Below are 21,109 nucleotides of genomic sequence, written 5' to 3' on the forward strand. Positions count from 1 at the left end.
AAAAAAAAAAAAAAAAAAGAGAAAATGGGAGATTTGGTGGTGGAGATAGAGGGGATAAACTAAACTTTCAAATAGCTTAGCCATCAAGGTAATAAACCAGAATCACAGCTCGAGAAGGACAAAGTGTTGAGGGAGTACTGTTCTGTGTATGTGAGGTGGGGGCATCTAAGTGTGGGTTAGGATTTAATAAGGGAGATAATTGAGCATATTTACCTGTTGAAGGAAAAGAGCCAACATGGAAGGAGAGGTAGAAAATTCAGTCAATAAAAAGGATAAATCAAGGGGAAAAGTCCATAAGGAAACAGGAAAAGATGAGATCCAGGGTTCACGTTGGAACAATTAGCCATTGCTGGGAGAAAGAAGACCTCTTCCACTCAAACAGAGGTAACACAGATGCAGATATCCTTGGAAGATAGATATCCTTGAAGGAGTTCCTACCTAATGTCTTCTATTTTCTCTTTGAGAAAGGAATGATGGTACTTGCTGAGAAAGGAGAAGGGCAGGGAACACCTGGGTTAGAGGTCTTGGGGAAAGTCTGAAATAGCTGTTCTAGGAAATGAGAAAGAATGCTGAAGAAGGCCATGTTGAAGGATCACCAACATCATCAAATCCCAGCTTACGTTAGGGAACATGAAACTGTAGTGGCTCCAACCTCTACAGTGGGTGTAATCTTCTTTATCAGTGTTGAGCAGCCCCAGTACAGAGCAGGTCACTCTGCTAGTAAGTGGTAGAAGCAGAATTCAAACCCATAGGACAGAGACACAGTTACATAATTCCAGTTTAGGGCTTTTAGGGCAGAAATGGCAGATCTAGAGAGCAAGGGAGTTTGAGATATTGGCAAAAAAAAAAGTGGTTCAAGTGATAGAACATGGGCTCATTGCTGGATACAGAAAATGTAACAGAAATGGTCTGACAGATGGGGGTAAAGCAGGGGTCCAGGCACTGGATATCTCTGTGAGATAACAGGACAGATACAAATGGAGTAATATGAGTGAAAGAGAAGGATACAAGAAGCTGTTAACAAAGAAGGGAAAACTGGTGTTCAATGAATGTGAGGGGGTCACCTGGTAATGAGTAGATGACAGAGAAAAGAATGGACGGAGGATGGACTTGCAAGATAACTTGAGCCTCAGAGGAAGAGTTTTACACATGACAGTGGAGAAGCAGTGGTTTTGAAACGGCATTGGGGAACTAGGAGAATACTGATGCAATCTCAAGGACCTGTGGGGTACGGGAGAGTGAACAGCCTCTATGGGAGAGAACCACATTATCCTGGGGAGACAGCCAAAGCAGAAGAGCTGTTCCATAGAGAAGCTGAGGATACAGTGGGAGTTTGCCTCCCAAAGAGGCTATTAGAAAAGTCGAGAGGGAAAAACACTGAGACTGAGCCCAGAAGCAAATCCACAAGTTCAAACAGATTCTATAGCAGCTTGTTTTCTAGCTCAGTTATATACATATAATTACTAAATTTTCCTGTCTGCTATTACTTACTGCGTGAAGTCTTTCCACAAGTTTTTGATCACCAAGACAATTTTTAGTGTCAAACCAAGAATCAAAGTCCTGTGGAGGGGTGAAAATTCTGCAGTAAGTGCACAGTTGTTTTTTTTTAATAAATGAAGTATTCTATAAATTCTTATACAACTCATATAGCAATAATTCATTTTAAAAGCACTGTAAAAAATATGTTAACTGTGATGGCCAATATTATTTACTTCTGAAAACAGATAAAATACTGGAGCAGTTAACAAAATCTGAACCGCATTATAGAGGCACTCCATCAGCAGGTTTTCCTTAAAAAGCTTTTATTAGGCTTCCCCATACCATAGTAGCATTATATCCAGTTAAAAGGAGTAGGAATAAGAATAAAAAATCGAAGACACGCTAATGAAAATGTTAATCAAACAGTAAAAATGAACAAAAGCAAGATAAGGTATACAAACCAATAGATAGCTGAACTTGGTACTTTTATTATCAATTAATATCAGTAATGAGGAAAATCAAGCTCCAAAGTCCTTAAATCATTCAATTCTGTTTGCTGCACTAGCATAACCTCGTGTTAATGATAAAATCAGTATAAATTATACATTTACAAAATATGTTGCTTTTCATATCACATATTATAAGCTCTTTAGTACTCACCAAATGTTAATACCTGCAATAATTAAAGATTATTTCAATGACTCCACCTGCCAAACTAGTATGCAGAAAACCCTTCCAATTTAATTAAAAGAAAATTTAGAAAGCACTATTCTGAACTCAGTCTACCTTATGTCATAAGTTGTGGTAGCAATGTTACTATATAGGCAAAGTTTAACAGGCAGGATAATCTCAAAGAAAAGAAACATTATTTCTCTAAATATCCCCGTTTGAAAAAATTTCTACTTAAGAGCACCTTTCTGAGAAAATCAAAACACAAATAAAGAATTACAAGTGAAAAAGAACTATCAATTTCAATCTGCATTCTATGCTTTGAAAACAGATGTCTGTGAACATAAGAAAATTACACTTAAAACGTATGACAAACTTACATCTGCAGAATTAAAGACATCAGGCAATAAAAAGTTGAGTAGTGCCCAGAGTTCATGCAGGTTATTCTGCAAAGGTGTTCCAGTTAGGAGCAAGCGGTTAGTTGACTTGAACTCACGAACAATCTCTGAAAGCTAGAAAAATAATAGTTACGTCAACATTGTTTTATTTATTAGAATGTTCATCAGTTCTTCATCCAACCCAATACATTTTTGAATAAAATAAAACTTGAAAATTAATTTTCTGTGGCAAAATATCCTGGTTCAGGTGACATTGCCACAGTGAAGCACAACTGAACAAAATATTCTAGGCATTTCTACACTTACAAGAATGCAGATCATAGTCACACCTGAGACCGTTCCCCCACTTTAAAAAATTTATTTTTTCCATTTTGGGTCCACAGAAACAGTCAGAACTCTATGGAATTCAGGCTAGTCACTTTATACAACAGTATCGCCTTCTCCCTGCCAATCATGTTCATCCACCATGCCTAGCCAACTTCTAACTTGGCCTGGTCACAATTTTTAAGCACCACACTTGAGCCCATTTTCCCCGAATATCTTATATTAACTTTCTAAATATAAAACCACAAAAATTAAAGCACAAAAAGTATAAAAGAACAGTAATCTTATCAATAAAAATGCACATTTTTATAGTGCTCTTAAATTAACAATTATTCTCTAACATGCGTCCTCTTATCGGGTATTAACTCTAATTTGAAAAGCACCACCTGGTGATTTTGCTTCAGTTGTGTCCCTGGTTCTCCCAAAGCAGCCCAGTGATCCAAAGAGAGGTTCATCATAATAATTGACGCTTTTCCTACTGTTGATGGAGTTGAATGGCAAGAAATGTTGGTATTTTTCAATGTTAACACCACACTCTAATTCACACAAGTCAGATAATTCTAGGAAATGATTTTTTCTAATCCATATGAATACACGTAAGGTAGCTCCTCAAAAAATAAACCAATGCAAATGACATTTATACACCAAATATTGCCAAAATATTAAAATACTGTAGCATAACAGAGTTACTTAGGCTGCAACAGTTATAACAAATGAACACCTAATTTTCTTTACATAAAAACTGGGCTCAATTTTCATTTGTCTTATATTCAATCATTTAAACTTCAAAATCATTTTAAAAACTGATTTTCTTTCACATTCTGTGAATAAAATCACAACCTTCTATCACTTTTTAAATTCCGAATACAGAGAAGTAAACAAAAACAGAAATTGTAGTTAAAAGAAAACTTTAATAAAGATGTTGAGAACTAGCTTACCTTAGATTTTTCATTCTTTATTCTGTGAGCCTCATCGATGACTAGGTATCGCCAGTGAAACTTTTTGAATACAGATTTTTCTTTAATTACCATCTCGTAAGAAGTAACACAAACATCCCACTCTCCTGGCATCATTTCATCACGAATAAAAGCAGCCTGATGCAAAATAAAGTTCCTTATATTAGAATATGTTGACAAGATGTCACAGAATTAAAGCATCAACAGACTATTAAGAATTCTAAGAGACCCTTGGAATCATTCGGTCTCATCCATTTTACAGATAGGAAATTTGAGGCCCAAAGATACTTTGGTGGTCAATTATCTGTATGACATGCTAATATTTTTCATCGACAAAAGAGAAGCAAAGGCTTCCGTTAAACGAGTACAGCATATTCAATGAACCGGAGAAGTTCATGTCACCAGAAGACGACAATTACTAGGCTCTCTCTTCATACCACAAAGGATCAAAAGGACGTGGGCAAAGGAACTACTTTCTGAATACCATACTCTTACCAAGATCCAAGCATTACCAACATGATAGCACTTCAATAAATGGAAAAAGCTCAACATATATGAGTGATTCCAACCTTTTGAGATCTCTTGTATGTCTCCTTCACTTTCTAGCAGGGATGAGTCATAAATTTTGTTAAGGAGTCACGAAAGCCCATTAATGTCTTTGTGAAATTCCTGATGTTATGAGGCTACAAATGGGATTTTACAAAGGGGACTTACTCTCTCTCGGTACATGAGTCTATTTAAAACAGTGAGACTATTTAAAACTATTTTTAAATCTTCATAGGCAGTGGCCAATGTGGTAGCCAAGTTGATTGAAAGCATTTTTAACTTGTATTAACTGAATTCCAGATTATTTTTTATTACAGGTCAAAATAAAGCCACAAAGGTTAACAGGGAGCAGCAAAATCTACATTGAGAAGGGACTGGTTAGTACTGTAAATCTGAAGTTACAGTGCATAAACAAAATTGACTGCTCACTGCAAAGTCATTATTTCATAAATTCAGTTATGCATCAAACACGCCAGGGACTCTTTCAACAAATATTCAATGAGTGCCCACTATGTATAAAAGAATTGCCTGGACTGAAGTAGAGGATAAATAAAAGGCCTTTGTAGATCTCAGCTGCTCCCTGGGAAGTGGTATTCAAAAAGTTAATTAAGACATTAGGGAGTTAGAGGCAAAATAAAAAGAACCAGGGTGCCAGACCCTATTTAGTCCTGCATACACCTTACCCTTATTTGATTTTGTGAAATACTCAGTTTAATGGTTCCTCATACAGTTTCATAGAACATATACATATTTTAATTTAAATTAGCTCTTCTTTGAAATTTGTGTAACTACTTGATAGTTTCAGAGTTAAATACCTTGACAGAATATTAAATAAAGATTACATAATCCAAAAGTTCTCATATTATAGGTGACAAAAATTAAGGCCCTTTGAGATTCATTCAACACCACAGTCAGTAGCAAAGACAGAATTAAGACCAGATCTCCTGTTTCCATGTCCATGACCTTTGATGCCTCTGGAGTGTGAAAGGAAGGGGTCAAAAACTATGTTTAGGAATCATACCTCTAAATACTTCAGGACTACATTAGCTTCAAACAGGATCAGGATTTTCTCTAATAATTTCCTACCTCAATTAAATACCTACTGTAGCCTACATCAAATACTTTATTACCAAAATACTGACCTCATAAAGTGTTTACAGAAGGCCAAGAAAATAGAAAGATCCAATATATCTATCCCACGTGGTACAAAGGCTCAGATCTGTCTATAAATAATGATCTGGATTTTCTCTACACATAATGACATCAATCTTTAAGTGTTGCATATGGCACATTAATTATTTATGTAATTAACAATTACTGGTTCTCAAACTCTTCGACCATGGCCCACAGTAAAATTGTATTTTAGGTCACAATCCAGTATATACATACATGTTTGAGGGCGTGTATATTGAAAGAAGCAATACATATCCTCAATGCTACTTTCTACTCTGTTCTGTCTCAATGTTTTAAAAAATTGTTGTCACCACCCACTAAACTGAACCCCAACCCATTAATGAGTGGCAATTTGCAAAACATTGACTTTGAAGGTTAGTTTTCATGATTAAGAAGTTTTTGAAGTGTCTAGAAGAATTTCAACCTCCCATGGGGTAGAGATAGGGCAGTCACCAATTAAATACATCCACCCTTTCTTGAAAACTCCCAGAGACACTTCATGAAACCCTTGGATTCCACATAATATAGTCGAAAACCACTGACATACATTTTTACTGAGACATGATGACAACACAAGCCTAGATATTTCTCAATATCTATGACCTTCAAGAATAATTTCAGGGACTTCCCTGGTGGCGCAGTGGTTAAGAATCTGCCTGCCAATGCAGGGGACATGGGTTCGAGCCCTGGTCCGGGAAGGTCCCACATGCCGCGGAGCAACTAAGCCCATGTGCTACAACTAGTGAGCCTGCGCTCTAGAGCCCGCGAGCCACAGCTACTGAAGCCCGTGCGCCTAGAGTCCGTGCTCTGCAACAAGACAAGCCACTGCAATGAGAAGCCCCCGCACTGCAATGAAGAGCAGCCCTGCTTGCTGCAACTAGAGAAAGCCTGCACACAGCAACGAAGACCCAACGCAGCCAAAAATACATACATACATACATACATAAAACGAATAATTTCAGCAAAACAAATCAATACTTTAGAAATACAAAATTTTATAAGAAATGGTATTACATTATATAATAGCAGCAATCAGAAAGATTTCTAAGTGACTAATTTGCTACTGCGAAATATTAGGCATAGGGAAGAATCAAGCCTGTAATTCTATATTTATGAGCTCAGTATTTCAATATTTAAATTATTTATAAGTTAAATTTAAATAACTTTAAGTAATTTTTCTTCAAGCAAAATGGTAAGAATAAAATCGCATAATTCATTAGGCTACCATTCTTTTGAGGATATCTTTTGATAACCCATCTAAATATGTAAAATAGAATAAATCTTTACTCTAAACTACGTTCTCTAGAGGCAAAATAAAGACCAAGTTTAATCATATGCTTTCTAAACTGATTATTCATTTTGGTATTTTTGCATAATTCATTATTTTTAGATTAATTCAACAGTCCTAAAATAATTGTAGCCTACTAGATTGACAAATAGCTACTTTAAACAAGAGCCCAGAATTTCTGATATTATCTAAGAATGTATGCACACATGTATTTTTCTATTCAAAGATCAAAACTGAAAGCTGTCTATGCATAAACACAAAACACAAGGCTCGCAGTACAAAGAGAAAACGTTCCATTCATGTGTGTGTGCGTGTGCATGTGCGTGTGTTAACAAGTCGAAGTCAAAAGTAGAAAATTTAAACAAAAAAATTGAAATGCAAATTGATACATTTTTGGCATCAAAACAGCACAAATGATAGAATCGCTGAAAAGATAGACTGTCAATAAAGTAAGATTTTTTAAAATAAAACATCACTTAAAAGTGCAATTCAAAATGCTTAGGTTAATGAGCTAGTTAAAAGTAAATGCCAATAAGCATAATAATGGATTTTCTGTTATGAATAGGTAACACATCTACCTCATAGGAGTGCTGTGAGAATTAGCTTAATTAATACATAAAACGCACTTACAAAAGAGCCTACCAAAGAGTAAGCACAACTTAAGTGATATTTAGTAGTAGCAGTCAACTCGAATGTCTTTTATAGCAATAAAACTTAACCCCAGAAATGATGTGACCCTTGATTGCCTTTTTAAACCTGTTTCTCACTTACTCTCGCATCCTTGTCTCCAACGAAACAAATAACACGAAGAGATGGGACCCATCGCTTAAATTCATTCATCCAGTTGTGTAAAGTCGACTTTGGAACTAAAACCATGTGAGGTCCGGGAATGTTTCGGTAATGTTTCAGGTAACCAAGCAAAGCAATTGTCTGTAAAGTCTTACCAAGGCCCTGCGTTATCATCACAAGGAAAAGAAATCCATAAACATTTTTTATTTAATGAAACATCTGTTAGTAGCAACTTTACAAAAGATATTTGCCAACTATCTCACATAGGGAAAAGTTAAAAGACTTTTTTTTTAAATGAATAAACATTCCAATTCAATACTTACCCTGAGCACAAAAAGAAGCTAAGAACTTGCAGTTAGAAAGTTGCTCAACAAAGCAATTTTCTATTTAGGAGACTTTTACTCCTAAAGGAGCAAGCAACCTATATTATTTTTTCTACTAGTTTGCAAAATTAGGAATTTCGTGTATTTCACAAAGACACATTTCCTTTATCAGCCTGCTTAGATACCGGTCTTTCTTTCCCATTGACCCCAACATTATTACAGCCCAGACATGAAATATTCAGACTATGCATTTCAAGGGGCATGTAGCTCTATACTTGCATCTCACACCCTTGAAGACCTAATGAATCATAAAAGAACAGAACATAGATGAACTTTGCAGCCAGAAAGGACTCTAGATCACCTAGTCCGGTGGACTTTTTAAAAAATAATATACTGAACACCCATGAATCCACTACCTAACCTCTGGGAAAGGGAACTATGTCCTATGCTGTATGACCTTTCAAAACAGTTTCTGGCTTTATCGCTATACAAGGTATACATTGCTTTTATAAACCTAAGCTTAAAGCTATTTTTATAGCATTTATCCTATCTGATATTTCACTTATGAGATGAGTTTTATGGATCTTATGCATTAAAATCTTAAAATGTTTATTCTCCTTAACCAAGTAAGTGCACTTCTAGAAATCCTATGGAAATAATTTGAGAGGTGCAGAAAAACTAAATTACAAGGGTTCTCATAACAGTATTATTATATATCAAATATATACATATATATCAATCAACATATACGATATACATATATATAATATATACTCTCAACCAATCCATATGACCAGCAATAAGGGAGGAAATGAATAAAACTATGGAACCTCCCTAGGATTAATTATTATGCAGTAATTAACAACTATTCTTACCAAAATGTTTTAATTGTGTGGAAAATATGTATGAATGTGAAGAAATCAGAATACCAAATCATATATAACACGACCTCAGCTATGCAAAATAAATACAACCAGAGGAAAAAGACTAAAAAGAAATATGCCAAAATGTTAACTATGGTTATTTCGAGGTAACAAAATTATAACTTACTTTTAATTTTTTCTCAACTTTTTTCCAAATTTTCTATACTCGAAGTACCTTTCCCCTTTTTAGTAATTAAAACATAGCTGGTGTCAGCATAAATTCAATATGAAGGATCTTTAGACAGGCTGCAGCCAAGAGGAGCTTGAGGCAAATCCTGATCTTTCTGTTGTCCAATTAACTAAGCTCCTCCCTGTCTGAGTTGACTGTAGTTTCCAACCCAGAATACTAAATATAAGGAGCTACCGACCCTTGATTTAAAGGACTTGCCACACACCTAACAGTTGCTTAGCCAGGGATGAGTACCTATGGGACTGACTACTACACTACAAGCTATAGAGCATCGATAGTCATGTGGCCCGTATGGATATGTGATTGTAAATATGGCTCCAGAGTCACATATATGAGTATCACTGCCCTCTCTTAAATCCCACCTTATTCATTTGGTCTTAAAATGCCAAACCAGGTCTTCATATACTCCTCTGACCTGATGAATTAGCATCTTAAATGGCCTTACTTTTTCTCTTTGGTCTTTTTTTTACACAGTCTGCCCTCAAAATCCACAGGTTTCACATCAGGCATTTAACCAACCACAGATCAAAATCTGCGGATGGCAAACCGCGGATACAGAGCGCCCAACTGTACTATGCCATTTCACATAAGGACTTGAGCTTCCATGGATTTTGGTATCCCTGGGAGTCACAGAACCAATCTCCCTCGGACACGGAGGGACAACTGCATGTCCATCATTCCTTAGCTCATTTCCTGACTCCCAGCTGGCACTCTACCGTCAAGACTCAACAATGCTCTTCACTTTTTTGTTCCTCACACTTTCTTTGATCACACATGGAGGCGTTTACATTCACTCATGCATACATTCATTCATTTAGCGTTTGGTTTCTATCGCCACCTCATTCCCAAAAGGATTTCAGGTAGCCTACAATGAAAACATGGAACATAAATTAATGGTCAAAAAGAAATAAAGAGGGGCCAAGGAAAGTAAGACTAAAAGCTAAAGGATAGGAAAAGGCACAAAGGACACAATGGGCAGACCATTAAAAGTTACACTGATGCTCCATTTTGGTATTCACTAGGGCTCTGAGCTTCCTGGAGGCCATAGTGCAAACATCAACAAAAGTACAAGGAGGTTTTTTTTATACCATCTGAGAAAATTTCACTAAGAATTTTGTGGCCTGTGGAAGTATATGTTCTAGAGGTTACTTAAAGAAACAATTCTAGACTTCACAAATGCCTTTTATGTTACAACTAAATAAAACAATTAGCCTCCAAACCCCAGGGGGGAAATTCAGCTCAGGTATTTCAAATTTACATAAAATTACTGATAACTGAGAATGTGTTTTGAGCTACCAACTCCTTACCATTTCATCAGCCAAAATACCATTGACTCCATTTTCATACAAAGAGATCAGCCAGTTCAGTCCTCGAATCTGATAATCTCTCAGTGGTCCTCCTTTCACATCTGAAAAAAAAAAAATCAAGGCTCTCATAATTTCATTAATACAACCAAATAAAATTTTCTAAAACTAAACTGGAAACAAAAAACACCAACATGATGAAGTACTTACATGAAGGTGACACCTCAAATCTAACACACACGTTAGATGTTTTCCGACTCTCCGAGAGCAGCTCTTCATCTTCTTCTTGCTCTGTGCGCCTGTGACGGTAGCTGAAATGAGAAAAGAAATACCTTCGTATTCAACCCAAATGCTAAGGTGTCAATTAAGTCAGTATACACTGTTAATATCTTTTATGAAAAAAGAAGGGTCATCTGGAGTCTTGCTTAGAAGTTGGTAGAACCAGCCTACCTTTTTACTGATTGACTTCTACTGAGATAAGAAATATTGCTGTCCCCAAAACATACTTACACTGACAATAACCATATTTTTTGAATATAAAATCACACTGAATAAGTGAAGAAGGAAGGGAAGTATGAAGGGAGGTAGAAGGGGGGCAGGAGGAAGGGAGGGAAGGAGAGAGGGAAGAAAGTAGAGAGACAGATGCCAACATACTCTCCAACAGAAATTAAGCTCTGCTTGTCATCTTTCTTTATCCGAGGGCGTCCCAATTTCATGTTCAGAGGAGATGTTGGAGATTTCTGTGCTGAAGGTTGAATGAAATGTGCAAAAAGTTCTGTCTGCTTCAGTAAAAATTCAAATCTCTTTGCTCGATCTGCTTTCTAATTTACAAGACAAAAGAAAAAGTAATGATTTCTTTTTGTGTTCATTCAAAATTTAACAAATACTTATATTGCACTTAATTTGTACTATGTTCTAAGCACTTTAAACACACTAACCCATTTAATTCTCTTAATAAACCTATGAGGTAGGTACTAGTATTATCCCCATTTTACTGATGATAAAACTGAGGCACAGAGAGGGTAAGTAACTTGCCCAAGTTCCCACAGCTAGTAAGTAGCAGAATTTGAAAATGGTATTTTCAGATGGTTTGAGTAGAAGCCAAGTGATCCGACAGACTTAATAAATGACTCAATAAGAAGTACTCTGCTTAAAGAATTGGGGTCAAAAGGCAAATCCTGAATGGTTTGGAAAGCCAACCAAGAATTTTCAAGCTTCATCTAGAAACAATTTAAATCTTAGAATACAGTGTCATCTTGTCTCAAAATACTTTCAATGTCATGGTACAATACATTTCTCTCTTCAAATATAGTGATCTGGAAAATTGTGTTTCATGCTAAGAGTATATAAAGTTTCTCCCGAAAGTGAGGATTTGGAGAAAAAATACACACACACACATATATAAGTGAAATAGTTGATATATGTTAACAATTAAAAATCGACGAAATGTAAAATAGAGAGCTAGTGGGAAGCAGCCCCATAGCACAGGGAGATCAGCTCGGTGCTTTGTGACCACCTAGAGGGGTGGGATAGGGAGAGCGGGAGGGAGACGCAAGAGGGAGGAGATATGAGGATATATGTATACGTATAGCTGATTCACTTTGTTATACAGCAGAAACTAACACACCATTGTAAAGCAATTACACTCCAATAAAGATGTTAAAGAAAGAAAGAAAGAAACATCGATATATAATTTCTCAATACATTTTAAAAGGTCATATAGCTTATACCAATAAATGCAATAAAACTTTTTTTCACTAAAAAAATCCTAAAAGATCAAGATAAAGAAAAAAACCAAGGTGATTTTTTAATTCCCAGTCACTTTCTGACCACAGGGTAGAGAACACTTGATTACCAATGAAGGATGCATAATTAATAACATCAGAATCTTACAAGAATTCATTAACATAAATATAAGAATTAGACAAATACATTCAGACCAGTAGCTGGAAGAAGGCCAAAACCTTTCCATTTTATGTTATCCTCACTGGAATGTTGTTTTTAGAGCTGTTAAAACATTAACTGTCTGCGTTAGATGTGGCCTTAAACATTAAGGCATGGAGTTTTGTAAAATCACCATGAACAACCAAAAAATGTACTTCATCTCTACTAATTTTTATAATATTACTTCAAAAACAGCCCCTTGACCAAAAAACAATCAGTTCTAACTGCCTATTAATTTCTCTTTTCAGTTAACCAAGTTCACTGGTTTTGAAGGATCCCAGGGCATAAAAGTCTAGTTTAAATTAAAGCTGAAATATGGGTTTTCGTGACTAAAAATTAAATAATTAAATGTAGAGCAAAGCCATAGGTGGGTGTAATTGCAGTTATACTGCTTAAGCATGTAATATTTTCATACATTGGGCAAATAGCCTTCCCTCAGGAAAATGTATTACCATATTACATGCTTCATAATGTGTAGCATTCATTCACATATCCAGAGCAAGGAGAGAGGGAGAAGAAAATACCAGGCTGGTTTTGTGACCTGCTTTCTCTCAGCCATATTGATATTTTATCCACTTACACTTTCACTTCGTGGATAAAATATTTCTAGCATAAAACACCCTATTATGGGGTAAAGAGTGCTAAACAAAAGTGAAGAGATGTGCCTTCCAGTCCCAACTATTCCATATCATTTCTCTGATACTCTATTTCCTCATCTGAAAGTGAGGAGATTCATTTATCCATCAAAAATCTATTACGGTGGATGATATATTAAATTACTTTTCAATTCTAAAACCTATGATTCTGTATTCACTATATAAACACATGTATTTTTTAATCTTTCACATGTCCTCTATACAAATCAACTACTGTATTCACTATCCTAGCCAAGAACATATTTACCATTTTCTCTTCATATTCTGGATCCATTTCCTTTTCAGATTTAGAAGCTTTAGCAGCAAGTTTGAGTTGAAATGGAGAAAGGATTTTCTAGAATTTCAAAGAAAATAAATCATCAAATTGCAAAGCAAGGTCAACATTCTCATTTGAAGAAAGTAAAAAGTAATTAAATACTAAATAAATAAATCAACATGGGCCATGCCTGGACCAATGATGAGAGCATGCCATGAACAGGGCTTATGATTAATCCAGTTCTGTGCACCTGAGGTCCAATTAAAAAAAAATCTGAAGAATTGTGAAAGCCAGCGAAATAACATTAATTAAAATAAAAACCAAAAGGTGGGAAAATGAGCCTTTTCACCTACTGTCTAATTTAAAGTGCAAGAAAGTGTATAACCACCAAATAGGAGATTTAAAATCTAGACTATTATCAACCACAAACCAAAGAATTCAAGGAAAGTAAATATTAATTCTCAGAAACACTTCTTTATGTAACAAGCCAAACTTTCAGAAGAAAAGACTGTGGTTTGTTCCTGAAAAGATATGATTTTTTAATATTGTTTTATATTCTAATTAGAACATTCAAACTGTTTTATGTACTGCAATGCAATCATTTATATTTAAAATAATGAAATAGTACAGTTTCAAACTTTTGGTTTATGCTAATTTTCTCCTACTGGAAAGAAAACCTTTTAAAACTATTTATAAACACGAATATTTTGTAGAAGCAGTTTCTCAGGGCTATTAACTATTAACCTTTGATATTTAAAAAAACTGTAATTTAGTGAAAAGTAATATAAATCAGCTACTTTAAAATACTGAAATTATCTAGGGGGTTATCTCATACATCCTATCCTTTATAAAGACAAAGCTGGTACTTGTAAATAGAAATAGATATGTAGAATACACCTCCTTCTCTGTAAGAAATCAAGAAATAAAATAGTAAAAACACAAATCTACCCATTAGTACCAAAGTGGAGAGTATTCCAGCTTTAACACAGACTGCAAAGTCAAAACACAAATCTGTTTGTGAAAACTAAAGAAATTATGTCCATTTGAGCATGGCTTTTGACAGCCTGTTCCTGAAAACTTAGGTCATAAATCAACAGAAGAATGTGATCTTAAACATAAGAAAAACATGGCTCCAGTAGTTAATAAATGTTTTCTAACATTTACTAATATTTCTATTTTGAGGAAATCCAGACTAAGATTATGGAATCTGACCCTGGTCAGGGTTCTCCTTTGGAGCACTGATCAGATATTGTTCAGTTATTCTTAGCCCAAACAACAGCCATCTTGATTTACAGCATCTCATATGTATGTATGTGGGATGTTCTGAATGTAATTCTGGATGGATGAGAATAGAAACTACTAAAATGCCCTCAATACCACACTTTCAAACTGTCACATACACTAGAAACCCTATTTTATTTTCAAAGCAACAAGGAAAATTCGATAACAAAATCCACACCTTTATCATTCCCTGAAAAGCTAAATGAAATCTGGTTTTCAAGTTTCAAAATTACTTTCCCTCACATACACAAGTATATATCTAATAATGTGGGATACAAATTTCACTTATAGAAAATTAAAGCTTTATTATTAGAAAAACATTTTACTCTTTACTTTTTTGCTTACCTTGTGGTAGAATACCATAAAATTTTAATTATATGCTAATTAAAATTCCTAACCTTGAGCATTGCCATTAAAAGCTGTAGGTAATTACTTAATTGGCACTACCTTCCACAACAAATTTTAAAATACCTACCTTCTAAACCTTTCCATTTGTGTCTGTGTATGTTTTCACAAATAGAGCCTCTCATACAAGAAAAGATAAAAGGTGACTAAGATATTCTAATGAATTCCTTATGGATTTTATCATCTGGTAGTCTAGATGCCATGAGAATGCAGCACAAGGTCACCAAGATGCCCTGTCTTAAAGACCATGACCTTTTTCTTGACATTTTCATTACCAAAAATACCAACTCTAATTTTCACAGCGTTAGGTTATCCAACTGTCACTTAAACCGAGGAAGTTCAAGAACCAGAAGGTAAGCAAAAATACCCTTCTGTAGCTAAATGTCACAAGATAATCCACTCTCATCTACTTTATGCATCACGAAAATGCTCTCATTCAGAGCCTACTTTCTTTTGTTTGATACGCAATTCCAGCAAGTTTGATAATCTGGCTTCCCATTCTACAGAGAATAAAAGCAGCAGCAAATGACTTGGGAACGACCACTAGAAGAAGGCACGCTGGCAACAGCAAGAAAGGATGGCAGAAGCCCAGGACTAAAACTTAAGTTCCATTGCACTAACAGCCCTTCTGCTTGGTGTTCAGGTTATCTCCCTCTCCCCTCTGGATCCCTTGTATTTTTGTATTTTGCAATTGTTTTAAATGAAAGGTTTTGTTACATCTACGTCCTTTTATCATAAACCCATTCTTTCTGATGAAAGTAGATGAAGTGTCTAAAAAGTGATAGTTAGCCTGACAATTGAGGGAGGAGACTGAAAAATTATGAAAAAATCAGCACAATACCAAAGTGTCTGGGAGGTGGTTATTTGAGGGGAAACAACCTCCTAGGTCTCAAATGCCTTTGTATCACTGTCAGAGTACAATAACTGGCGGACATGAGAAAAAGGTATTTAATCTGCACTTTTAGGACACCATTTAAGGCATCAAGGCAGTGTGTAAATATTTAGATTGGAGGGAGGTACCGATTTACTTTATTTGAAGCAATGGTACAAATGAAAGCACTCAAATAGATGTTTTGGTACTACTCAGATTTTTAAGGAAAAATTTAAAAAGATGTAGTGACTAAATCAGTAAACTTCAGATATCCAGAAAGTTCCTTCCAGGCAGCACCTCATTTCCCTACGCTGAGCGGACAGATGAGATACTATTAGTGCAATTTCTGATCAGGCCACAGAGTTGTAGTAATATATATGCATCAACTCTCTGATTATACAGGTTTTTTATTGATTCCAAGTCTCTTCACAATTCAAAAAATTTATACACTCTGGAAATTCGACAACCTTTACTGCCATACAAAAGACAGCGGAGCACTTACATTTACCCCATCTAGGGAATAAAAGGCACCTAGACGCACTCCTGAATTTCCCAACATTGATTTATACTGATGCTTGGTATTTGGCCCAGCTTTAATCATCGATATTGTCTTACCGATCCAAGTACCACATAGATCCTAATATGCGTATGTTTTCTATGGTTTTCACTTAGCACTACAATCGTCCTTCTGTTTAGTCAACCTTGTAACAGTAAAATATGTCACTGAAGCAACTGCTGAATTTAAAATTACTCTAATTCGCGGCGAAAGGTGTTAACTTCCCTCAATAGCTTTTCACTTGGTCATATAGTATCATATAATGATCCAGACAAAGCCACTGGAGATCTCTAAAGCATAATTTTAATTACCTACCGTTTTTTTTAATTGCGATATGTCTACTCGTAAACGGAAAAAAATCCAGCCATAAAAGATCCGTTCCACAATTTTATTATACATCAAAAATCCTTATGCCCCATCCTATTTTTTAATCTCAATTTTTTCAACGAGTTTCATAGTTTTATTTGCACGTCTCGGCCCATATGAAATATGCCTTATGGAGATAATATATATTTTTCTGGATCTGGCTTTAATAGGTGTCAGAGCCGTCCCCTTATGTACATTAGCAGCAGTTCATCCTGGCGACGCTGAGTTTAAAAAAAAATTTCTTTTTAAACCTGCGTGTGTCCAGGAGCCAGCAGCGCCCACTAGGAAAGGGAGGCGGAAGCCTGGAAGGCTTGGGGCCGGATTGGGGGACCATTTGGGTGGCCCTGGAGTGAAACACTATACCGTCGGGGGCGGGGCAGGAGAGGGTGAGGGTGCACACGTTGGAAATTTTCCTAAGCCAGCGTCCACCGTGCCTCAGTTTGGGGTTTGGATTGGGAGGAGGCGGGGGTACAACGCTGAGAGCTCATTTTCTCGGGGTGACACCCCCGCCTAACTCAGCAGGCGGGGACCAAACGAACGAGGGATGATTTTTTTTTTTTCCCTGCCACCCAAGGGGCCGACATTGCCAATCAAAGAAATAAAAGTCTCTCCTATCGTCCTCCGCCTTCCAACCACCGGCACCTGGAAATTCAAATTTCAAAAAAATAAGCCCCCAGCAAAACCCCTTTTGCGCGAGTGTGGGATTGAAGGGCCCAGATTTCCCAGGCAGAGGCCGACGGGAAGGGGGGGGAGAGGGAGCGAGCGAGAGGAGAGGGAGAGGCGGAGGCTTTTTCCTGCACGGCCCCATCCCCCACCCCGTTACCCCAGTTCCGGGAACGCGAGGCGGGCCGGGGGCTGTGCAGGGGCTCCCCAGCCCCCAAGTCCCGGGATAACGGGCACCCGCCGCCCCGCGCCGCGCCCGCGCCCCGCCCCCGGCCTCCAGGAGGCGTAAAGGGAAGGGGGAGGGGAGCGAATGCTAGACTGTTCCGCCGCCCCCACTCCGCGCGCCCGCCGCCCCCAGCCCAGCCGAGCTCCGCGGGTACCTGTCGGCGCCCAAAGGTCAGGGTTTGGGCCCCTCGGAGGGGCCCGGCGCAGGATTTGTCCACCGCACACACACCCCCTTCCTATTTACCTCCTTCTTCTTCTCGCCCTTCTCCTTGGCCACGGTGGCTTCGGTGGCCGCGGCGGCCGCTCCCTCCTCCTTAGAGGTGGAGTCCGGCTCCATGGCGTTGGAGCGGGAACGAGGAGGGGGACGAGCAAGGGGACGAGGGCTCCTGGGCGGCGGCAGTGTCTGCACTGGAAAGAGCTAGATGGAGCAAGGGTGGGGAATCACTGGCTTCCAACCCCTTCACTGGGGCCCCCCTTCTTTAAATAACCCTCAACCCTGCCCCACTTCAACAGTCAGCCTCAGCTCCCCTCGCAGATGTGTGCAGAAAGAATCCTCTTCCCCTTAAATCTGCTCTTTGTACCTCGGGGCGCTCTCCCCTTCTTGCACAAAGAACTTTTCCTCTGCTTATAACTGTACTGTAGAAGGTCTGTCTCACCATTTGCAAAGCCCAGAACCCCTCTGGGGACTTCCCTTTCCTAGGTCCCCAAAGGGGGACTGGTGGTGCTCTTCCCACCTTCGTAAATTCTGCAGAAGCACAAGCACTCCTTCAATCTCTAGATTGCAGCTGCAAACATTCACTTACAAGGCAAAGCGTGACCCGGGTTTTACGTATATTCGCTCTGTTTTCCAGTCTGATACCTCTCGGATGGCCAATGTGCAGGAGCCCTTCTTTTGCCTTCACCACTGAATTTTAAAAGTCCTGGGGATCAAGGTCAAGGTCCCCACAGAACCTCGGGCAACTCATGGTAGGTGCCTAATACTAATAATTGGGTTGAGTTATTGTGATTTTTTTGTGTATTTTATTCGTATCCCCGTTGTTATTTAGTAGTAATTCAACACCAATAATATGCATGACCATGGATATAAAAGCATTTTGTAAAGGGTATGCAAATGTCAGTTATTAAATATTATTGTTTCTATTTCTCCCCACCAGTTATTTTGATCAATAACGGGAAGATTAACATCTTAGTCTTAAAATTCCAGTCATTAGGGACAAAAGATAGCAAAACATATAAAACACAGTATACCAAACAACAATCACAAAACATACAATTTCCAAAATGAAGCAAGTATTTTCCAAAGTGGAAAGAAATCATGATTAATTTCCCTTAACACACCTTCCTAAATTCCCAATCTGAAATCAAGTGTGATTTCTGCAAAGAGCAGGAAGGCACTCAATTGTCCCCCCAATATATCCCTTTTTCCTGGGGATAATACCCTAAATTCCCTTTTGTTTTAAAGCTGTGACTCCTTAATGTGCAGAAACCTTGTGAGATTTTAGCTGTTTTTGATCATTTACACCTTAGTGTGAATGAGTGTGAGATCCTGTCCAGGGACTGGTTTTGAACAGAGAAAAAGAGGCAAAGAGCAAGACAGGAGATTGAAGGAGTGTGCCACTGAGAGGAAAGGAGAGGCTGGTGGTTCTAGTTTTGCTCTGATTTTACTTTCATTATATTCTTCTCATTTACTTTAGATTTTTCCCCCAGTGCCCACGTTTCTCACCCTGAAGTACACATGTGTACTATCCAACAGGTATACGGAGTCTAAGTATTAAAAATACTTCATGTTTCTGGAGCGTCAACATTAGTCCAAAAGTGGAATGGAATTAAGTCACTTAACAGGTCATTTGAAACACGATTTTTTAAAAAATTATTTATTTATTTTTGGCTGCATTGGGTCTTCGTTGCTGCGCACTGGCTTTCTCTGGTTGCAGCAAGCGGGGGGCCACTCTTCGCTGTGGTGCGTGGGCTTCTCATGGCGGTGGCTTCTCCCGCTGCGGAGCACGGGCTCTAGGTGCACAAGCTTCAGTAGCTGTGGCACGCAGGCTCAGCACTTGCGGCGCACGGGCTTAGCTGCTCCGCGGCATGTGGGATCTTCCTGGACCAGGGCTCGAATCCACGTCCCCTGCATTGGCAGGCAGATTCTTAACCACTGCGCCACCAGGGAAGCCTAAAACACAATTTTTTTAAATTAAAATGTGTAGATGTATTAAGGAATGAACTGCAGAATTTGAAGTATCTCCAAATAAAAACTTGAGACTTCCAGTTGGATATCCTACCCCTTCCCCACTAACTGTTCAGTCTCCTCAGTCATTCAGAGTTGTCTGGTGGGAAAGTTCAAGAAGCGCTGAAAGAGAAGGATGCTGCAATGCATGCATCCACCTGACTTGAGAAGGACCCTTCCAGATGAGAGCAATGGAAGAGTTCTTTATTACCAAACTGCAGCTGTGGGAGGATAGAAGTCCCCTTTCATTGCCTGGGGCTTCAAAGGAGAAAGACTCAAGAAATATTCGTTGTGTATTGATGTGTTCTGCTTGCAAGGGTACTTTATCCTATTGTATTTCTCACTGCCAATGTATGGTATTTCAGATACATCGTGGGCTAAATGCACTTTTGTGAGGAAATCTGGGAAACTCACATCCTTTCATAACACCTTTTCTGTGGGAACATGTGTTCCAAGTTCCATAAAAAGAATTTAGAAATTAATTTGGGGGATACATTGGCAATTTTTCTCGTATGTATAATGCATCTTCCTTTTCGAGATGATGCGGCTGAAAGTGCTACCAAGTGTAAGTTTGGCTGGAAAGGTCAATGCTTGGTCCATAGACCTTGCCACTGGATTCATGTAAATATTGCCCTTTGGCTTGTGGCAACAACTGCTATTTACAGAGCATGTGCTATCCTTATTTGCAAATCTGCCTAAAATTCATGATCTGTAGACTTTGTTCTGCAAGAGTCACCTCATTTCTGATCCTACTCAACACCTTGCCCTGTCTGCTACTACTTTCCCAAATTATGTCTTTTCATTTGAAATGGTCTTGAATTGCTCTGCAACGTTGAGGTTGGAGAGCAAAGCAAATTTTTTTTATAGAGAACCATGGGGTCATGTTTGGGAACCTCAAAACAAATCCTAGTCTATAGGACAGGACAATACGTCCATTTGGCAGATTGTGAATATTGTAGAAGTTATCCAACAGTCATTTTCACATAGCCAAACTTGTTTAGTAGCTACCAGAATGCATGTCCAGTGGTGGTATTAAATACTTTTATAAAGTTCATAAAGGCAAGGTCAAGGGCATTCATAAAGGCAAGGTCAGGGGCGTTCCTTCTCTATCCAGTATCTGAAATTTATCACTGAAACTACAGTACGACAAAAAACCACATTGTGATCCCACTGATCAATGTTCTTCAGAAGCTGGTATAAAGGATTCTGGTGACAGTATCTTGCTTACCACTCTAGTGACCATTCTGTTCATATCAGTGAGCTTCTTCACCATTCTTGTCAAAGACATTTATGATAGTGG

General features: G+C 37.9%; 2 protein-coding genes across 4 annotated transcripts in view; one reads left to right on the top strand and one right to left on the bottom strand.

Annotated features, from left to right (window-relative positions):
• SMARCA1 (SNF2 related chromatin remodeling ATPase 1) overlaps positions 1 to 17,904 on the bottom strand; it is a 68,209-nt gene extending 50,305 nt beyond the window's left edge. For all 3 annotated transcript variants that reach the window (XM_024758970.1, XM_024758974.1, XM_024758973.1), the window contains exons 1-9: positions 17,830 to 17,904; positions 13,210 to 13,296; positions 11,017 to 11,183; positions 10,573 to 10,673; positions 10,366 to 10,466; positions 7,605 to 7,784; positions 3,809 to 3,964; positions 2,529 to 2,660; positions 1,492 to 1,560 (exon numbers count right to left, since the gene is read on the bottom strand). In XM_024758970.1, the coding sequence (XP_024614738.1) occupies positions 1,492 to 1,560; positions 2,529 to 2,660; positions 3,809 to 3,964; positions 7,605 to 7,784; positions 10,366 to 10,466; positions 10,573 to 10,673; positions 11,017 to 11,183; positions 13,210 to 13,236 (933 nt within the window). In that variant the 5' untranslated portion in view covers positions 13,237 to 13,296; positions 17,830 to 17,904. The remainder of the gene's footprint in view (positions 1 to 1,491; positions 1,561 to 2,528; positions 2,661 to 3,808; positions 3,965 to 7,604; positions 7,785 to 10,365; positions 10,467 to 10,572; positions 10,674 to 11,016; positions 11,184 to 13,209; positions 13,297 to 17,829) is intronic.
• Positions 17,905 to 17,920: 16 nt separating this feature from the next.
• OCRL (OCRL inositol polyphosphate-5-phosphatase) overlaps positions 17,921 to 21,109 on the top strand; it is a 57,481-nt gene continuing 54,292 nt past the window's right edge. The window contains exon 1 of the mRNA XM_024758959.1: positions 17,921 to 17,986. Within this exon, the coding sequence (XP_024614727.1) occupies positions 17,921 to 17,986 (66 nt within the window). The remainder of the gene's footprint in view (positions 17,987 to 21,109) is intronic.

The sequence above is a fragment of the Neophocaena asiaeorientalis genome, unplaced genomic scaffold (assembly GCF_003031525.2).
Source record: "Neophocaena asiaeorientalis asiaeorientalis breed wild unplaced genomic scaffold, Neophocaena_asiaeorientalis_V1.1 scaffold1097, whole genome shotgun sequence".
NCBI lineage: Eukaryota > Metazoa > Chordata > Mammalia > Artiodactyla > Phocoenidae > Neophocaena > Neophocaena asiaeorientalis.